Source organism: Empidonax traillii, unplaced genomic scaffold (genome assembly GCF_003031625.1).
Source record: "Empidonax traillii isolate 1590-97213 ecotype Southwest subspecies unplaced genomic scaffold, ASM303162v1 scaffold190:size869923, whole genome shotgun sequence".
NCBI lineage: Eukaryota > Metazoa > Chordata > Aves > Passeriformes > Tyrannidae > Empidonax > Empidonax traillii.
In genome coordinates, this window is record NW_020955383.1 from 311,032 (window position 1) to 330,807 (window position 19,776).

At 42.3% G+C, this 19,776-nt stretch overlaps 1 protein-coding gene across 7 annotated transcripts in view; it reads left to right on the forward strand.

The window, feature by feature from the left end:
• RUNX2 (runt related transcription factor 2) overlaps positions 1 to 19,776 on the forward strand; it is a 227,234-nt gene that overhangs the window by 143,105 nt on the left and 64,353 nt on the right. For 4 of the 7 annotated variants that reach the window (XM_027886588.1, XM_027886592.1, XM_027886593.1 and 1 more), the window contains one exon: positions 10,801 to 11,395. The exons of the other annotated variants lie outside the window; for them this stretch is intronic. In XM_027886588.1, the coding sequence (XP_027742389.1) occupies positions 10,801 to 11,279 (479 nt within the window). In that variant the 3' untranslated portion in view covers positions 11,280 to 11,395. Of the gene's footprint in view, positions 1 to 10,800; positions 11,396 to 19,776 lie in introns of those variants that run through there. 7 annotated transcript variants of the gene reach the window in all.

The following is a 19,776-nucleotide window of genomic DNA, read 5'->3' on the forward strand; positions in this document are numbered from 1 at the left end:
TTTCCACTGTTTTCACTCCAACAGCGTTATTGCGCCTGCTGCTAAAATCCTTAACCTAAGATGGAAATGCCTCCCTGGTATCTCCCCTCTCCTCTCTCCAGTAGCCAGAATCTCCATGGGCTAAGTGCCCTCATCCCCTTGGAGCGGATGCTCCTGCAGGATCCTGGGCAGCCCCGGCTCTCAACACAAGCAGCCGCTTTCAGCTGCCTCTGCAGGATGAGGTGCGGCTGTTTACCCTCTGGGGACACAGGACTTCATGCTGGGGAGGCTTAAAAATCAACATCACGGCCCTGCATGTGGACAGGGACCGAGGCTGAAAATGTCCTTTGAAAGGAGAAGTTATTTTGGAGGGGAGAAGTGTGGTTTTAATTGTTTAGATGAGGGAGGGGGTTCGTGTTTTATGGATGTCTAGGGGCTGGGGAGGTGCTTTTCTTCCTCAGTGTATGAAATTGTTCAGGGAAAAAAAAAAATGTACTATCTACATTTGTGAATTTAAGTTTTTTTGGCCAGAAGGGTAACGATTTGTAGGGTTTGATTTTTCTCTGGAAAAAAAAAACCAACAACAGAGCTTTTTGAGAACAAGGCCGAGTAACCAAAATATGTTTGTTTTTGTTTAAATTGCTCAGTAGAGAAATCGTCTCTTGTCTATTGTTGAGAGCGAGGTTTAAATCAAAGGCAAGTTCTACATATTCTAAAATATACAGACAACTCTTTGAAAGCAAAGCCAAGCCAAACTTTAAAAGAGACCTTCTCCTTGATGCAGAAGTTTTCAGTTAGTTACTGTGCCGAGGCTTGAGTGGAAAGAACCAGCCTGAGAAACAAATGGCAAATCCTCATTTTGGTGGAGGAAGCCAGGGAGAGCATCGTATTAATAGCACACGAGACCTTTCCACAGCCGTTCTAGTCCAGGGCTTTTCCAGCAGCAGCAAGGAAAAGCCTTTGCAGTTTGTGGGTATTTTCTTGCGTTTCGATTTGGCTGTGGAAGGTTGAAGCGGGCGGTGGAGCGAGGGAGTGGAGGGCCTGATCCTCTCATGTTGGGTGGTCCCTCCTACCGCAAATAACCCTATTGGAAACAGAGGGACTATTTGTGGAGTCATTTGTTTGTCAGGAAAAGTAGGGTTTGTAGGATACGGCCCCAGTTAGCAGCCAAATTCCTGGTTATTTTCTCATGATAAAAAGGCGGGTAGCTGTCTCAGAGATGCACGTAGCATCTCTTCAGTTCCCATTTGAACTCCTGCCACTTGCTCCGTGCTGCTTCCCGCTTCCTCAGCCACGCAAAAGTTATTCCGGCATCACACTAGCTCAGATGAGCTGCCTGCTTCCCTCCTGCCCAGCACTGACGTGGCCTCCAGCCCTTTTTTGTGCCGTTTAGGATCGGCAGGGCTTGGGCTGTGCACTCTGGGCTCCTGCTCGCTGGTACCTTGGGGTTGTTCTTGAGCTTCAGCTCCAAGCACATCTAGCAGGTGATATCCACCCCCTGCCCGGCATTATGGCCTGAACCCAAACACATTATCCCACCATAAACCCTGCTTTCAGCATGGCCCAGCTCCAGCCGACTCCATTCAGAGGATGTCCCCTCTTGAATCTGTCCTTTCTTGGGAGATTTACTTAATGTACAGTTTATCACCAAGGTGCAGTTTTTGAAAAGGCAGGAAGGAAAAGAAAGGAAAGAAAATTTGTAAGGGGAGGAAAAAATTGCCTGCAAAGGTTACCAGACAGTGAGCACCTGCCCAACCCACTCACACTGGTGCAGGCAGGGCCATGGCTCTGCCGACCCCATGTGAGCTTGGCAGATGCCAGGAGAGCTGTCTGGGAGCTGCAGGAATGCTGATAGCAGTGTCCTTATTTGGGGGAGGAGGAATGCTCTTGGTAATTGTATTTTTTTGTGACTCCCTCTTTTGGTAGCTGTAAGTCATTAGTGGGTTTTAGGTCTTTTCTTTATTAATTTTTTTACAACTTTTTTTCCCCCCTTGAAACTGAAATGAGGGCTGAAAGGGTAGATTTGTCCTTCTTTTTTATTTCTCTCCTTTTTCTTTCTTTCTTTTTTTTTTTTTTTTTTTTTTTTTTTTTTTTTTTTTTTTTTTTTTTTTTTTTTTTTTGGCTAATCTGAGGCACACTGCCACATCTGAAGCCACTTGGCTTATTATGGATTTCATGGAAACTGATTCCCTGAAAGTGTTTCCATATGTGTGTTCCCAATATATCCCATCCTTTTCTAAATGGGAGTACAAACTCGCACACGAGCTGGAAATGGCTTCAGGATGTGACAGAGAAGTCATATGACTGGAGTGGCACTGTGTGTGGCCCTCTCTGAAAGACACGGTGTCCTGTGTGCTGGCTCCAGTCCTACAGTAGATCCAGTTTCAAAGAACATCTTCCTTCCCGGCTTCTTAAAAACTCTTAATCAAGAACCAGCGAGGAATCCTCTGTCCTCGGGAGAGATGTGTATTAGTTGAATGAGATTCGAAAGGAAAATTTGGATGGGGAGGGAGAAAGAGGGGTTTAAAGGGTGAAATAACAGACCAATGCCAAGGGCTTCCCCCCACCCTCCCTGTCCCTGAAAAACAGTTCCTTTGTGTCTGCCTCAGGATCAGATGGTATTTCTGAGTTAGTAGCATGCAGTGGAAAAGTACAATTCATGACAACATTGGAAACAAATATTTATACTGGATAGTTAAGGCACATTTTTCTGAAAAGAAGAAAAAAAAAAAAAAGGAGGGATAAAGTAGCCTGTGAGCCATGATGTATATTATCTTCCCATTCACTGAATTTATTCAGGATTGCTGTCCCAGCGCTTGCCTTCGCCGTGCCTGCACCGCAGCGCTCAGCCCCTGCGGTTTCACCCCCTTGCTGTATACAACACGCTGAGGTTGCTCTCCAAGAAAAGCCTCAAGTGTTCCTGCTGATGCCTTTCGGCTGGAGGAAAACAGCAGTGGCTGAAATTCAGGCAGGAAAAATTGAGGAAAACCGAACAGAGAGCGCTGTGCGCCTGTGTGTGCGTGTTTGTGCCATGCCATGTTGCAGAGCTCCTAGACTTATTTCCAGGAAGCATTATTTACTTTTTGCTTCCAACATAGTGTATAGATGGCCTGAAACTTTAAGCAAGCAGGGGGCTTTTGATATACTGCCAGTTCTTTTCCACCTGAATCACCCGTGACAGCTCCAGAGTGGAGCTGCTGAGATGAGATGGCAAAGGCTGAGGAGTTCAGAGGCTCCCCATCACACCAGGTCAACAGGCAGCCACGGGCGGCAGGTCACAGCCACCAGCCGAGGACCTGTTTCTGTAATGTGACCATTTGTCCCCCTCCTGTGGTTCTCGTTAGGAAGGTTTACGAGTCCTATGTGAAGCAGCATCTATAAATGAGATGGTGATGACCGATGCTTCCATAGTTTCATTTCCACTCCCAACAGTCCAGACGGGTTAGTTTTGCGCTTTTCTACCTATTGATGTCCCCTAAATTTTAGATGAGCTACCTCTGGGGGTGCAGTGAGAAGCCACCTGTGTTTTGGTGTGTAGTGTCACCCAGCAAGACTTGGGTGCCTGAAGGAAACAAGCTTCATCCAGAAGAAAAGTCCTATTGAGGGAACAGGACAGGTAATGATGGAGCTCGGGCTGAAGAAATGCAGAGACTCCTATTTTGCTCTTAAACAATATAACATCTCTGCTTGGGAAACACTCTCCTTTATTTGCACGAGTGGTACTTTAATGGCCCTTGCTAACTGTTATTTATGGGGTGTTTCTCCCGGCAAAGGGCTTAGGTGCAGCGCTGTAAATTCAGTGAAAACATCTATCTGCAAATTAATCCGTGGTATTCGAGGTGCCAAAGTCTTGTTACCTAAATACCAGGAGGCGTAAACGTGCGGTTTACCGTGTGAACTGAGGTACTGAAGGACGACAGAAGGGATGCACTGGAATTAGGGTCTCGCCTGTTGTACGTGAGGCTCTGAAGGGGTTAAAGTGTTCCTTCCTCCCTCTGACTTTTGTGAGACTGCTGTGCTTAATAATGTTGCAGTTTAAATGGTCCCAACTAGGCCTTGAAGTTAACACCTTGTTGAGGTGAAGAAAAGGGGGGGGGGGGGGTGCAGTTGACACCTTTTCTGCAGCTATTGTTTGCCAGGAGACCTGCTTGGGGTGACCTCGAGGGAAAAAAAATGAGAAAAAAAAATTATGCAAAAAGTTTTTTTTCCTTTTTTTTTTTTTTCCTCCTGCATTAAAGAGAGAGAAAAGGGCATTTGAAAACATACCATTTCCTGTGATAAATGGTTCCAAATATCCAGATGACACATGCTCATCCCAAAAGCAAACCAGGCAGGGAGAAGCCCCTGTGCATTACTTCTGCTTGGCCCTCGCCCTCACAGCAGGTAGACACTCGTTCAGTGGCAGATATGTGGGAGGAACCTAACAGCCACAGCAAGGAGTAGGTGCAGGAGGAGGTTGTTTGGGATCCCTGGGAATTGCAGTCCCAAGCTGCATCCTACAGTGGCATCCAGGGGGAAGGCAGTACAGCAGTTTTGGAGAGCCAAAGGCCTGCCTGGAAGGAGGCAGACAGATCATGCTGTGTGTGATTCGCTAAACACTTATTAGCAGAAGGAGGGAACAAGAATTTAACAAAATGAAGAGCAAAATAACACTGTCCCCCAATACATAAGGATGCTTGGGAAAAACTCAAAGAGATCCAGTTAGGAAATAACTACTCTCCCATCCAAACACACTGCAAAGAATCCTTAAGATTGCAAAACGAAGTGCTCAGAAATTGAGAAATCTCAGTACTTATGTTGCCTGTGCAACTCTCCATCAGTCTCATTTTGCTTATGCATTATATTACAGATTTTAATTACAGGATCACATGATACTTTTCCCACGGGATTCCTGCCTCATTCAGTGCACAAGATGGACAGTGCTAACTTAATGAGCAGCTCTTCAATATTTTGTTTTCTTCTTGTTCTTTGCATTTCCTCAGGCCTTGCTTATTGCAGAATATTAAATGCCGCTCTGAAGAAGGGATCCTTAATTTCTTGCTAGGCTTTGCTCTAATATTTCAGCCATAGCATTTGTATACTGCTGACTGTAGTGCAATATTCCCAAGAAAGAAAGAACCTCCTTTAGAAAGAGAACTGAGGCTCTCCTGTCATTCAGTGCACCCTCTCTGTATCACCTCCAGCACAATTTCTGTTCTGTCTGTAGCCTTGTGTGCAGACCTGTGATCCCATCGGCTTCAGCTGCAGCTGGGAACATTTAGTGCACGTGCAAATCAGAAGCCAGCATCTTTGCTGCACACAGAAAATGAGAGAAGTGAAAATGGGATTTGGAGAGATTTCAACTGAGTCATGTAGGAGCCATGTGGCAAAAACACATATAAAATCCAGTTAACTCAGGAAATAATTGGGTCTCTCTCGCCTCGTTCACTTCACCCCTTCTGATTTCTTGGAGCAGTGGATTTTGGGGATATATAGACAATGGTCTTCTCTATTCCTCAACTCTGATACACCTCCAAAGGTGGCCAGCCTGGGAGGGTTCATGGAAAAGGAATAGCATCTTGTGTAGTTGAATGCTGTGTTGTGCATATGGAGAAGTAACTTAAATGCTGGTGATTCCTAACTTTCTAACTCTTCTCTAGTAACCCCAGTAACATCCTTTTGTTTGTCTCTAGTTGTGTTTATAGTTTCTCGGATATCTAAAAAAAGCAAACCCCAAACAACCCTGCCTTCCCAATTTTTTCTTTACAATACCGTACAAAGACCCACATGGACTCCTTTCACTCAGGCTCTGCCATTCTGATGAGTAGAGCCATTGATCATGAAGCTGGCATGGGGATGGGTGGCAATATCCCTGTGTTTCAACAATATTTGCAGAAAAGAAGGTTGGGATTTGGGACTCTGGTATTTCATTCCAGTCTCTTGACAAGTGTCTTTGTAGGGGCACAGACTCTTCTGCCCATTTTTAGTCAGAATGCTTATGATTTGTTCATATTTGGCTGGATTTTCATGGCAACATCTCTCACACAAAAGCCACTCCTATTCCAAAGTTCAAGTCCCTACTTCAAAGCATGGAACTGGTACAGCTTTTCAAAGGAAGGCTCCTCAGAGTTTAAGATTAGTAAAACAATATATTTTTCCCAGCAGAAGAGTTTCAGCTGAAATTTTAAAAACAAATAAATGCATAAATCACAATTTAGACCGAGACAGACGCCCAGCATGGACAATTTCAGCCAGAACATTTAAAGTTTGGCAAAGCTGTAAGAGACTGAAAATGGTCTCATCATGTGAAGTGTGTGGCATGCTCCATCCGAGGAGATATTATCAGCTGTAAGCAATCCAGGCTGCACATATAATTCATAGATGTAGATGTTAGGGAAGGAAAAAACAATTTTAACAAGTCCATTGCTACAATGGCCCAGCCTGAATTGAACTATTTAACAAAAAACCCAACAAAATCTAGTATCAAGTTCAGTGAATGTCCTAACACTGAAACTCTCCAAAACACAAGTGAATTAGTTAGCTACTGGTAAATATATTTAACTATAAAGAGATTAATTTCCTGTTCAGTGACTTTTGAACACAGCATCACTCTGTTTCTGTGCATCCAATGGTTCTGCATTGATGGGCTAGAAATTTTTCCTATGAAACATATGCAATAAGCCAAGGGGACTTTTTTTTTTGGTAGTCACCTTATAGCGATACATGACAAAGCAAATTGCAATATTTGTAACTTTTGAAATTATTCTGTAGCCCTTTAAACTAGATGTCAGCTTGCTGCACCACAAGGAGTTAATCTGTCCACAGTACATTGTGATCTGTAATAATTGGAAGCGATTGGCCAAAGTGCTGTAAACCTGACAGAAATTTTTTACCTGATTTTCCGCAAACCACAAGCACAGCTTATCAGTTGAGACCTGAGCATTAATTGGCATTAGCTGGCATTTGTAAACTGCAAAAGAGAAATGACCACGGCGCGCATGCAGCTGTGAATGGCAGAGCTGCAAAGCTGCAACAGGTAAAACTGTGTTCTAAGTGCGAATGCAAAACCATTTGAGTTGGCTGCTGGCAACTCTAAATATGAAACACACTGGAGCTGTATTCTTGAATCTGGGATATTAGCATATATATTGGCATATTAACATGACCACTTTTCTGTTCTAAACCTATAGCCCTCAGAAAACCAGAGGGCCAGGTTATATTAGGGAGGAATCAGCTTGGAAGATTTAAAAATAGTTTAACTTGGACTCATTCAAATGTAAAATTTTTTTTTTTTTTTCAAAAATATGCCTTTTTTTTTTTTAATTTTATTTTTGTATTGGTAAGAACAAGCAGCTGATGACACTATACAGCAAAAGATCACTTGCTGTGCTTGTTGTCATGTCTCTCTTTCTGAAGGCTCAAAATGAAGTCTTTTCTCTTTACACAAGTGTGGTTACATCATGTTGTGGCCATGATGTAGGGTGGAGGGTCCGTGCTTCATCCATTAAATGCAAGCTATCACGAGAGTGGGAATTCACAGATGCAAATGATTTTCTTGCTCTAAGAGCAGAAAAATTAGCATAAATCTTTAATCCTGCTGGGGAGAGGAATAAATACGTTATTATAATATTATAATTATTATATTATGAGTTATATACTTGCACTGTCATGTTACTGTATTGCTGATCAACATCGCTGTTTGTTCACAACTAGATACAAAGATGGGTGCTGTACCCAGTAGAACTATTTTTCATTCCAGTGCAGCATAGAGCTAAACATATATAAATGAATAGTCATCTGGGGTTTCCAAGTTAGAACCAAAATCAACCTTAACAGAAGGAGGAAGCACAGAGAAAGGAGGCGGAGGGTGAAAATGCACCAGGAGGATTGCATAGCAGTGAGGATGGCAAGAAGTTGAGGTTTAGGCCAAACTTCTTCCTAGGTTTCACTTAGAAATGAGACTTTTGAACAGGCATCTCAAAGAACTTCTCCTGAGCTCCAAAAATATCTTTGCCCAGTGGAGATACATAAGGCTGGGAACAAGTCGCAGCCTTGTGCGGGGAGTTACACAGACAGCAAAAGGCATTTGGGCAAGAGGGGAGTTGGAGGAGTGAGTGTGCAGGAGCTGTGCAGACACAGCCATGAGCGAGATAAGACAGGGTTATGGTTATTTGGCCTTTGGGTAAATAGGATTGTGCTTTACAAGCAACAGTAAAAACAAACAAGTGTGGATTTAATAGGGTATGTAAGGAGGTCTGTAGCCCCACATTCAAAATGCCTACGTGTGGTGTGCACATTCCCAGCCATTCGACACAGACATGATCGCTTGGCAACACCCATACAGATAATATTTGCATCTAGCCCTGAGAGGGAGGTTGCCTTTTAATGTGTAAAACTGCTTGGAGAGTTCGTTACTAAGAAAAAAAAGTATTGATTGCAAAGAAACCGAAAATACTGATGTTCTTCTACACCCCTGCACTCATACCAGCTCTACCTTTGATTTTAAAAATCCTGTTTAGCTTCTATCAGGGTAAACTAAGACCAATTCTGTTCATGTTGGGAGAGTTGCAATAACAATAATAATAAAAAAAATGGAGCATAAGCAGTAGGAGATTGAAACTCAGTATTTTGAGCAGCTGGGGAAATTATTTTCTAACCTTATATATCCAGATACATATCAGACCTGTTCACAATATAAAGGATAGTGTTCCAAAATTACAGCTTTGAATCTGGGTGGTATTGCCTCTGGCTATTGTTTGCAGTTGGGAACGAAAGGAGTTGCATCAAGTAGTAGAGTGTTTGCTGTAAAGGTACAAGTTATATTGCATTCCACAGAGCTGTGGTTGGAGGGGTTGATGATGGAGACAGACCCAGTCACCCGTAGGTCACTGATTCAGTCCCTGATAAAGATAATAGTAATCACATTGTCATCAGGGTTTAGAATGGGCTTTTACTGCCCATTTAAAGCTCTGTACTCAATATCTTTTGAGTTGGCAGATTACAATCCCCAGGTTTTGGGGTGATTTGGATTCTTGGCTGGCTGTAGCCTGAGTCCTCCAGCCTGAACCCAAACTGTGCCTGAGCTTTGCCCTGCTGCTGCTTTTAGATGTCGTTGTAGGCATGGGTTCAGTGAGCTGGGAGAACAGAAGAGAATATAGTGATCTAAACCCCAAAATGTGCCACACAAGGTGGCAGGGGCTGTTGAGTCTGTGGCTTATGGTAGCAACAACCATTTTGGACCAAATATAGGGGACCAATTGCAGAAGGGCTGGAGGGACTTTCTACTCAGCAGTGTCATCAAGTCAGATCTGAAGCCTGTCCACAAGGAAAATAAGTGCTTCATCTTAAACTGAAGATACACAGAGTTTTTCAGTATTTAGCACATCAGTTTGGCATCTACAAGATGCCATATTTTCCTTTCAGTTAAATCAAGTTCAATAGATTGAAAAAGAGGCGAGTGAACCCTTGGATCTGTAGGACTGTAAAGCTGTAGAAGTGTTAGGTGGGAAGTGCAGGGAGGATCCATTTGACTTCATAATTTCCCCCCTTAATACCCTGCTCTTTCCATCTCCTTATAAATATGTGAATATGTGCCTACTGCATACTGGCCGATGCATTTGTCTCTTCCCGCTCTGTACTTTTTCGTTGGGCTTTCCCTCTTTCCCCTTGTCCCTTTTCCCACACCCTCTTTGTTTTCCACTTTTCTGGCTCCCAGTACGAGCTTTCACCATCTTTTTCTTCTGCTCCTGTCCATCCCATGGTCTCCTAAGCACATCACCCAGCTACTAATGTTTGCTTCCCAGTTCTGCTCCAAAGCTTTGGGTGTTTGATGTGGGATTAGAAATTAGGCAAAATGAGTTTACCCATCCCTGTTTTGCGTTAGACTCCAATTCACAGCGTTACCATCCAGACATGCACAGTAGCCATAAACTGTGTGGTCTTTTCTTTTCTTTTTTTTTTTTTTTCAACCAGACTGCAGTGACTACATATGAAAACAACTTTTTTTCAACAGCAAAAAGAGTGTCGGGCTTGTAATTTTCCATCAACTGCTCTGAAAAGTAAAATCTGCATCTTTACTATCAGCGCAGTGGCTTTGCCTGTCCTTCAGATGCAGCAAACAGCATTTTTCAGCCAAAGGAAGCAGCTGAACACATTCTCACCTAAATAAATTATTTAGGCAAGAAGTGGGTCTTAGTCACCCCCGGTTTAACTCCCCTGGTGTCAGTGGTGCAGGTAATTTGGTGTTGCCAGCTCTTGTAGCTTTGTTACAAGTTGCATGGTAATTTCTGCTTTTCTCAAAATCCCAGCTCCTGACAGCCTGTGCTGAATCTCAGCTTTTGTGTGCAACCAGACTTGAGTTTCTTGAGAGGCTCTAGCAAAAAAACAGAGACATGTAACCCTCAAAGCTCTGAAACCAGAAGGCAAATCAACTCCAAATCCAAATCCATCTTCCTGGTTTTGGCTCTTTTTCAATCTCTTGATTTCAGAGAATATTCCCCCCTTCCCCCCTCCTTTTTTTTGGCTCTTTTTCAATCTCTTGATTTTAAAGATTTTTTTTTTTTTTCCCCAACCTGGCTCGTGACCCTTGAATAATTCAGGTTGGCAATGCTGCTCTCTCCGTTGGCATCAGTGGAGTTAGACCAGGGATGAGTTTGGCCCAGCGCTTGTAGAAGACAGATGTATGACTCTGTTCCTTGCAATGTATTGCTTGATGTGATCTGCTGTTCTCTTGGGGGCCAAAAGAAGTGGGTTATCTTAGAAAAATAAAATTCTATCATCACTTGATACAAAAAATGGTATTTACAGAATTGTTTTCCCCCGTCTTTTGTTATAATTTTTTAGGTGCTTCAGAGCTGGGCCCATTTTCAGATCCCAGGCAGTTCACAAGCATTTCATCCCTCACTGAGAGCCGCTTCTCCAACCCACGAATGCACTATCCAGCCACCTTTACCTATACACCGCCAGTCACCTCAGGCATGTCACTGGGTATGTCCGCAACCACTCACTACCACACCTACCTACCACCACCCTACCCCGGCTCTTCCCAAAACCAAAGTGGACCTTTCCAGACCAGCAGCACTCCATATCTCTACTATGGCACTTCATCAGGATCATACCAGTTCCCCATGGTGCCGGGAGGGGACCGCTCCCCTTCCAGGATGCTCCCGCCGTGCACCACCACGTCCAACGGCAGCACGCTGCTAAACCCTAACTTGCCCACCCAGAGTGACGGGGTGGAGGCGGATGGCAGCCACAGCAGCTCCCCAACCGTCTTGAATTCTAGTGGCAGGATGGATGAGTCCGTTTGGAGGCCGTACTGAGATTTCTTCCGTAGCCGGCCCGACCTCCGCAAGCCAAAAAAAATAAACAAAAAAACAAAACAAACACCAAACGGTCGACTAACTACGAAGTGCCTGTTCTGTTTTTTTTTTCTTTACAAAAAAAAAAAAAAAAAAAAAAAAAAAAAAAAAAAAAAAAAAAAAAAAAAAAAAAAAAAAAAGAAAGAAAGAAAAAGATTTTACCAATATGTGCAACTGTGTAGACGGGATGATAATGGCCATAAATAACACAAGTGTTACCAACACACCACAACCCATGTTTCAGATTATGCAAATCAAAGCACATATTTTCTTTTTTTCCCCCTTGGAACCATTTTACTTTGTTTTATATTTAAAATGTACTTTCTCCACACACAAAATCACCCCCTGCTTTTTTTTTGCTTTTTTTTTCCCCTTCCTTTTTTTTTTTCCCCAAGAGTTTTGCAATAACTAGTGAGTTACTTTTGCCAACGAGGAGAGAACGGACTCCCCAGCTATCAGGAGAAACATGGTGATGCAAGGCAAAGGCTGCATTCCCTTTTATTTTAATAAAAAATCCAAAACTAACCATGAACTCCAGATACAGTTGCAATCATACAACGTATGGGACCCTCTCCACACCCGTAGTGCAATTCACCTGGCTTGTATTGGTGCACATAAAAAGGAAAGCAAAGAGCGAGTTGCTTCCATTTTGCCATGATCCATTCAGACGAAAACAGCTGTCCCAAAAAACTCTTGTCCGAGCCTTACTGCGGATAACGGTTGGAACTTCTCTGTGTTCACTGCTCTTTTGGTTTGTTTTCGGGTACTTAAAGAGATTGAGTTTTCCAGTTAGGCGAGCCAACCACAGGGTTTCCTTTCTGCTTTTGTATCCCCTCATTTTGCCTTCGATTAGCCAAAAACCAAAAATAACAAACAAAACCTTGAAAAACAAAAAAACAAAATGTTATTACTTATGCAAAATATGAGAATGGCAATATATATTACTAGAGCCAAAATGGTATACATAGTATTTGTGTTCAGCTATGTTCTCTTTTTATTTTTTTTTTTAAATTATAAATGTGTAAAATTTGAGGTTGTTTGCTAACATGAATCATCATATAACTTTAAAAGAATATTTATAATTATTTAATGACATTTGGACCCTTTAAACGTTTTTTAATGTAATGATATTTTGACTTCGGTCTCTAAAAGTGTTTTTGTTTTGTTTTTGTTTTTTTACTTATTACATTTCTGCAATGGTGTAAACCTCAAACCTTTACCCAACTCTGAAAAGCAGTTCCAGTGTGAACCAGTTTACAATGTGACTTAAAAATGACAAACCCAACCCAAATCCATCCACATCAAATTATTTTGGATGTAGGATCTTTTTATATAACTTATGAAGGAAATATTGTGTTTAAAATATTTTTATTAGCTGTCTGGTTGCCTTCAACACAGTCTTGCCTTTTAATCAGTAGTTGTGGAGACACTGGAAAAATGGTAGGAAGGATGAAATATTTTCTACCCTTCCCCTAATTTCTTCTTCTCCCAGGATTTTTCTCAGAACTTCAAAATTTGAAAAGATTAATATTTAAAATGGTCTGTTTTGAAAGCATAATTTGGATTTCAGCAGGGTTGTTTTGTTTTGTTTTGTTTTGTTTTCCCAAAGAAAAATCAAAACTGTTTCAAAGCCCATATTTTTGCAAATAATTAATTGTTAAATATCTCAGAAATGGTATTAAGGGAGAAATGGTGAAATATTTTCCCCTCCCCTTGCAATTTCAGCCCACTCAGTGGAATAAAAACTTTCCAAACTTGAGACAGAAGCTGCCTGGTAGCGAGTCACCGCCCGTTAGCATTAAATGCGAGAGCCATTCGGATGCTGTGGTGGCTCTGAAGCTGATGAGGCTGTTGCCGTGTTAGAGGGTCAAGCCCAAGGGCAGCAATACTCACCTCTGCAGAAGCTGAATCTAAACTCACCTTAAAAGCCGCCCTGGTGCTCCCAGACATGATATACAGGGGGAGCAGATTGCACCCAAACCCGTCGGCCAACCTGTCTGCTGCTGAACTATCCCGTGGAGGGGCTCAGGTTTTGCCCTGCCCAGGTCAGCTATACTAAACAGGGAGGTGACATGGCATCAGCTGGATGTGGTGGGAGCTGAACTGCCCTCCCCACGCTCTCCCCAAACAGGTGATGTTCAGCCTGGTTTAGCGGGATGTTTGGCACGTGCTGGTGGGCTTGGCTGGTGCCTCCTCCTTCTAGTCCCTTAGTCACTGCTCTCTGCAGCCCCCTTAGGGGCTGGAGGCCCCCAGGCTGCTCCTTGGGTGTTCTTTCGCTGCCTCCAAAGTATTGCAATAAACTATCAGTGGGCACAGCCATTACAGAGCCAGACACCACCCCCAGAGCTCGTTAATAGCGAAGCTGTTGAACGAGTTGCCGTTAGCGTGGCGCATCCCTCCAATCTGCGTGACAATGTGCTCTTAAAAATAATAAATTAATAAAGTCTTTGCCTTCTAAAGGTTGTATACCAAGTATGCTTAAAGTATAAGTAAGACACTTTGTTTTTCTTCTAATACTTAGTTTTCCCTCAAAGATGGAAGCTGTAATTGATTCTATTTATTGTTGGTTTGTGGTAGCTTGAAGCATACCACTGTCCATTTATTTGTAACTGTAAAGTAACGTTTGTTAGTCTCAGCAGCACTTAAAAAGCCAGTGTCTGGTTACACATTTCAGTTTTGTTTTTTGTTTAGTAAGCAAGAGAAAAAGAGATGTACTGCCAGTGCAAGCTGTTTCCTATTTAATAAAAGGTACTATATTTGTACATTATTTGTTATTGCTGAGAAGGGCTTTTTAAGGTTTACTGTATGCATATTAAGTAATTTTTAGGGTGCTTTTGTGTTGAAATGTTGTTAAGAGTGGCTGCAGGCAGCAATCCAGATTTTCTTTTTTTTTTTTCCCTCTCTTTTTCTCTCGCTCCTTTTTTTTTTTTTTTTTTTTTTTTTTTTTTTTTTTTTTTTTTTTTTTTTTTTTTTCCTGACTTTGTTGTAAAATTCAAGCACTTGGTTTTTGTTTCTGGATAAATCCAGCACAGACCAGATTTTTGTTTTGCCCAATACCAACAGGACTCTGTTTGCGTCCCCGCGGTTTTTCAACTGGACCATTAGGGACAGACGTTGAAAACGTTCTCTCCGCCCGGTCGAGGCACGCGTGCCTGATCCGACTGATCCGTGCCCTCGGCTGACCTGACTCTCTGCCTGCTTGAGATAGGAAGGAAAGGATTTTCTAAGTACCTGCGGACAGAGGAGCACCAGCCTCTTGACTTTCAGTAGCTCCTGAACCATCCCGGTGCCTTTGGAAAATCTCTCCCGGTACCTCAGGCTGGTCATGGAGGGAGCTGTACAAGCTGAGGCAGAGATGCTCACCAAAGCTTTCAGAAAATGCTTTTGAGTTCACTTGGAAATGCTCTTGAATCAGGATTTCAGACAAAAAAACCCCAACCAGGTGGTGCTATGTAGTGAATCCTATCAGTTTATTATTGGAGCTTTTGCGAGGTACTTGGCATTGCAGGAGTTTTCCCAAAGGTACGGCAGCCCTTCCCTCCGGGCAGTGGCAATCTTTGGCACCAGTCACAGATTTAAAGATAAAAAATGGCCTTTTTCTACCTTTCAGCTCTCTTATCCTACCAAAGATTTACTTCTAGCACAAAAGGCACGATGTCTCTTTTGCCAAATGGAGGATTAAAGCCTCCTCTCCCTCCTCCTAAGGGTAACCAGATTAGGGACAGCGAGTCAGGACAGATGAGTAAAGCAAACTATTTACCCCACAGCATCACTTGTGTGGCATTCATCATTTACTTTAAAAGACCAGATGCTGTGTCTTTTATATAATTGAACTTTTTTTTTGCCAGCAGTCCCCTGAACAAAGATTGACCAGTTTCCACAGGTACTATCTGGAGTGGGGGAGAATTTTGCACTTTCACCCTGAGCAAAGTGAGGCTCAGCCCCTCGCCGGGCTGCAGCGCCATCAAGCCATGAGCAAAAGCAATAATTAAACCTGGATCAGCCATGAGCTCAAAGAAGCCCCATTCTCTGCCCCCCTGAATTTCTTGTTGTTTTTAAATAGAATGCATTTCAGTTTAACATTTTCTGAGAACTTTTTTAGATGTTTGTTTACTTCCATGTTTACAGATAACTCTTTGCTTTTTTTTTTTTTTAATGCAGTACTTTTAATTATATCAGCCAAAACCATACTTCTACAGTAACTTTAGGTAATATGAGTGACATTCCAATTTTTTTTTGTTGTTGTTAATATGCTTTACCAATCTTGAACTTCTGCTGGAACAAAATATTTGTAGCATTTTGTGTAAATACAAGCTTTAATTTTTTATTTTTTCAAATGTTGTCACCCGAGATTTGCTTTTCATGCACATATTGTACAAACACACTCTGCTTTATGCCACAGACGATGATTGTGGATCAGTTTACTTCAACTTCAAAGGGACTATTTGTATTGTATGTTGCAACTGTAAATTGAATTGTTTGGCATTTTCTCATGATTGTAATATTAATTTGAAGTTTTAATTTCATTTTCAATAAAATGGCTTTTTTTTTTTTTTTTTTTTTTTTTTTTTTTTTTTTTTTTTTTTTTTTTTTTTTTTTTTTTTTTTTTTTTTTTTTTTTTTTTTTTTTTTTTTTTTTTTTTTTTTTTTTTTTTTTTTTTTTTTTTTTTTTTTTTTTTTTTGTTAATGTTCTTTTACTCTTCTTTTTCTTCCTTGTCTCCTCTTGGCACCAGGCAGGGGTAAAAAAGCAAGCACACGGTAGGACAGGGTACTGGCCTGTCCATTGTTGCCCCATCAATTAAATATAACAAGCAGATTTCCAGACCTTTATGTGGTAAAGGACACCTTCTAAATCTGATCTCAGATGTTGCTTCTTTTCCTGAGCCTGCAAACTATCAGAACCTGTGTTTCTTAGAGAAGTGCAAACTGCTCTGTTTGTCTTGCTACCTCCTTAACTCTGAAACCTGACAACTGACATTAGCCTTGACATTCTGGTGCTCAAACGGCTGTGGGCAGAGTTTGAAGTACAGGGAAAACTGGGATTTCTCAACTGGAAGGGAGGACTGGGATTTACGACACTTTTCCAGGATGGAGGTTTAGCCATCCCCACCGCTTCCTGGTCAGACCTGAGGAATGCAGTTGCAGATAATCTTGTGATTTGCATGGCCTGAGGCAAGAATAGTTTTCAAGCAGCAAAAAATATATTTATTGGGAGGGGACTGAGGGAGGAGGCTATTTTTCCTCCAGCTTAGTGTCAGGGGTAGGAGGAGATGCAGCTAATGAAGGTGAGGTTAAGTTCACCTGAGGCTGCCTGCAGGAGTAGAGGACAGGAATTGTTTGCAAGCTTGTGCCTGGTTTTATAGTAAGTTCTTATCCTTCTTAGCTATTTCTTGAGTCTGCAAAAGCGAAATAGTAGCAAAGAGAGGTGTGAGGTTCTGATCATTTCAAGAAACCTTTGAGGTTTAAATGTCAGTGATACTGATTTGGGGAACTCTATTGGCTTTACCATGGACCTACACATTTGTTAGGTGGTGTTTTAAGCTTGAGATAATATTTGAGAGCTTTCATTCCATTTCATAATCTGAGTCCTGATTTAGGGAAGCTTGATCCAAGACTGAGGAACCAAGCAAACCAATCAACACTCCGTGATGTAGTTACTCTATATTTCATGTTCGGGGGGCTTGTTCTACAAACATTAGTCCTAAGACTTTCTGCTTCCCTCTGGCATGCAGATTAATTTAGCTATTCTTCCTTTCACAATCACTTAATTCAGATTCTCATCTATGAAAATGAAAAATTTTTCTTCATTTTGTTTGATGGAGGGGTGGAGCAGGGGCCCTGAGACACTGTGACATTTCTGTCCTTGGAGGTTTACAGGACCCAACTGCATAAAGCATGGAGCAACCTGGTCTGACCCCAGGAGCTGAGGATGCTTGAGCAGGAGGTTGGGCTGGGGACCTCCCACAGTTTCTTCCAAATTATCCCATGGCCCTGTAAGGCAGGCTGGGAGCTGCCTGCTACAGGTTGTTGTCTGAGATAAAAAGTGCTTGCGTGACTGTACGGAGAGCAAATATTCAGCTGAATGCAATCTGAATAAAGAGGTTGGACAGGATTAAATTCATACATAGGCAGGTTACTGAGGAGTTACAGTGATCCCTCTGTCTTTTTATAGATTCGTAGAATGGTTTGAGTTGAAAGGGACCTGAAAGGTTAATTTTTGTTGGTTTCTGGCACATTTCTCTGGGATGCCTACAGCAGTCATAGTCAGAAAAAAGGGCTGGAAGAGCCAAACCATCCCTCTGATCCAGTACAGCAGTTCCTGTCAAATATCATACTGGGGATGTTGCTTTTGATTTTTTGCTTCATTTACCCTTCTGCAGCTTGTGAAGGTGACTCTCTTGCCTTAGCCAGAAACCAAACACTCGAGGCAAAAGGACCATCACTGGCCACCATGCAGGACAGCCCCTTACAGAGACATGTGGAGCAGTGGGGGGAAATAACACTCAAAGTACTTTAGGAGAGAAAATTTAGAGACATTTCCTGCAAGGGATGGTGACTGTTATCTTCTCCATCTTTTTGGTGTCAGTAAATATCTTCTTGTTTTGGGGTTGTGAGTGTTGAAGATCAACTTTGGATCACTGGAGTCAGCCTTGCTGGTCCCACACAGTCCTGCATGGCCTCTCTCTGCTGGCCTTGGCTTTAACTTTCTAATTTCCTGTGGCTGTGAGTAACCTCTGAGGGGCTCAGAGCAGCCACAGGCCTAAATTTGCTTTTTTTGTGCCTAAATCATGCTCCTGGGGAGAGGTGGGAGTGAGAAGGAGCAGAGTCTCTCTCTTAATTGGTGCCCTGTGCTGGCACCAATTAAAAATTTCATCAAGCTGTTTACTGGGGAAAAGGAGGAAATAACTTCAGTTATATATCCAAGGACTGATATGAACTGTCTAGTTACCTTCTGCCTGGTCAGGAGGAAATGAATGAATATTTTAGGGTGAAATCCCTCCCTTGGGTGACTGCTCATGGATGGACAATGTTCTGCCTAAGTCACAGCAGCTCTGCAGAATGGGGGAGGACACACTGGATCATGTATTTGGGAAGGGATGCAGTGAGGGTGTCCAGCTCAAGCACTCACCACTTGGCTGAATGCTTGCAGAGGACAGCCTAAGACTGTTATTCCTCAGAAACATTTGTTAGATGGGTTAAAAATTATAAGTAAATCCATTAGAAACCCATAATCCTTGGACAGGTGATGCTGATGACTGTAGTAGTTAAAATAGAGCATTTCTACTCAACATCTTCAAGAAAAGTTTTGCACAAACTTAAAGCAGAAAAAAATAACTATTTATCTTGGGCATTCTGTAACTATCTTTTCCCTGTAGATCTTCTGGTGCAGTGTCAGTCTGGGATGAATGGAGCTGTTCCCAAGAGAACTCTTCGTGATACTTGTATGTCTTTGGAGGGAGGGACCTCAGCATTTACCCCACTGGGAATAGGAAACTGTTGGCCCCACTAACAAATGAGGCTGTGAGATACAAAGAGGGCAAAGCCCAAACTTTCAAAAGCTTCTGGTGATCTGATGCAGTAACTTGGGACCTACAGCATAATTTAAAATTGAAGTTCTCAGGCCTGCCCTGCTACTCTCATGCACATTTATTGCATATTTTACTGAGGGTAAATGCAACCTGCATTTCTTGTGTAGACTGTGTTACTTAAATAACAAGCAGACTTGAATTTCCCTACTGCAGTTATATGAGAGAATAAAAAAATCCCTATAGGTATATTTTAAGAACTTGTAAGGATGAGAAAAATTAGTTTTACTTCTGTAGCTGGGAAATTTCAGCATCATCTGTGATTCTCCAAATGACTTGGGACTCCTCTTTTCATGCCTCAGTTTCCCTAAATATAGATTAGGGAATTTATTATTTCCCTACTTCGTCAGAGTGTCCCACGGACTCAGTGTTTACAGAGAGCTTTGGACTTTTGTTGTTGTTGTTGTTGTTGTTTAGCTTTTTTTTACTACAAATCCAATGTTTGGTCTCACACCATTGGATAGTGTCCTTTGAAACGGCACATTTCTAAACCACATGTTTAGAAAAATTGACCCAGTTTCCAGACTGCTGATCTGGTCAAATAACAATGTGGAGTTAAGGCCAAGTTGTGCTGCCTCAACAGATTTACTCTGGAGTTGTGGTGGGGCAGGAAGAAAAGCAGAGATCGCTGCAATCCGTGGAGGCAGCCCTTGGCCGCTCCCTCCCAGCAGCTCGCTCGGGACGAGCAGCTGGAGCTTTGTGGGATGTCCCAACACTTAGAGAAAAGCAAACAACCCATGTTAAAGCTGATACGCTGCAGCAACTTGCCAGTGATTAATGTTTACCACGAGGCCAAATTCAGCTGGTGATTACGCCAGTGGAGATCAGCTGAAGTCCCTCTATTAATAGCCCCGCGGTTTTGGACGCCAGCGT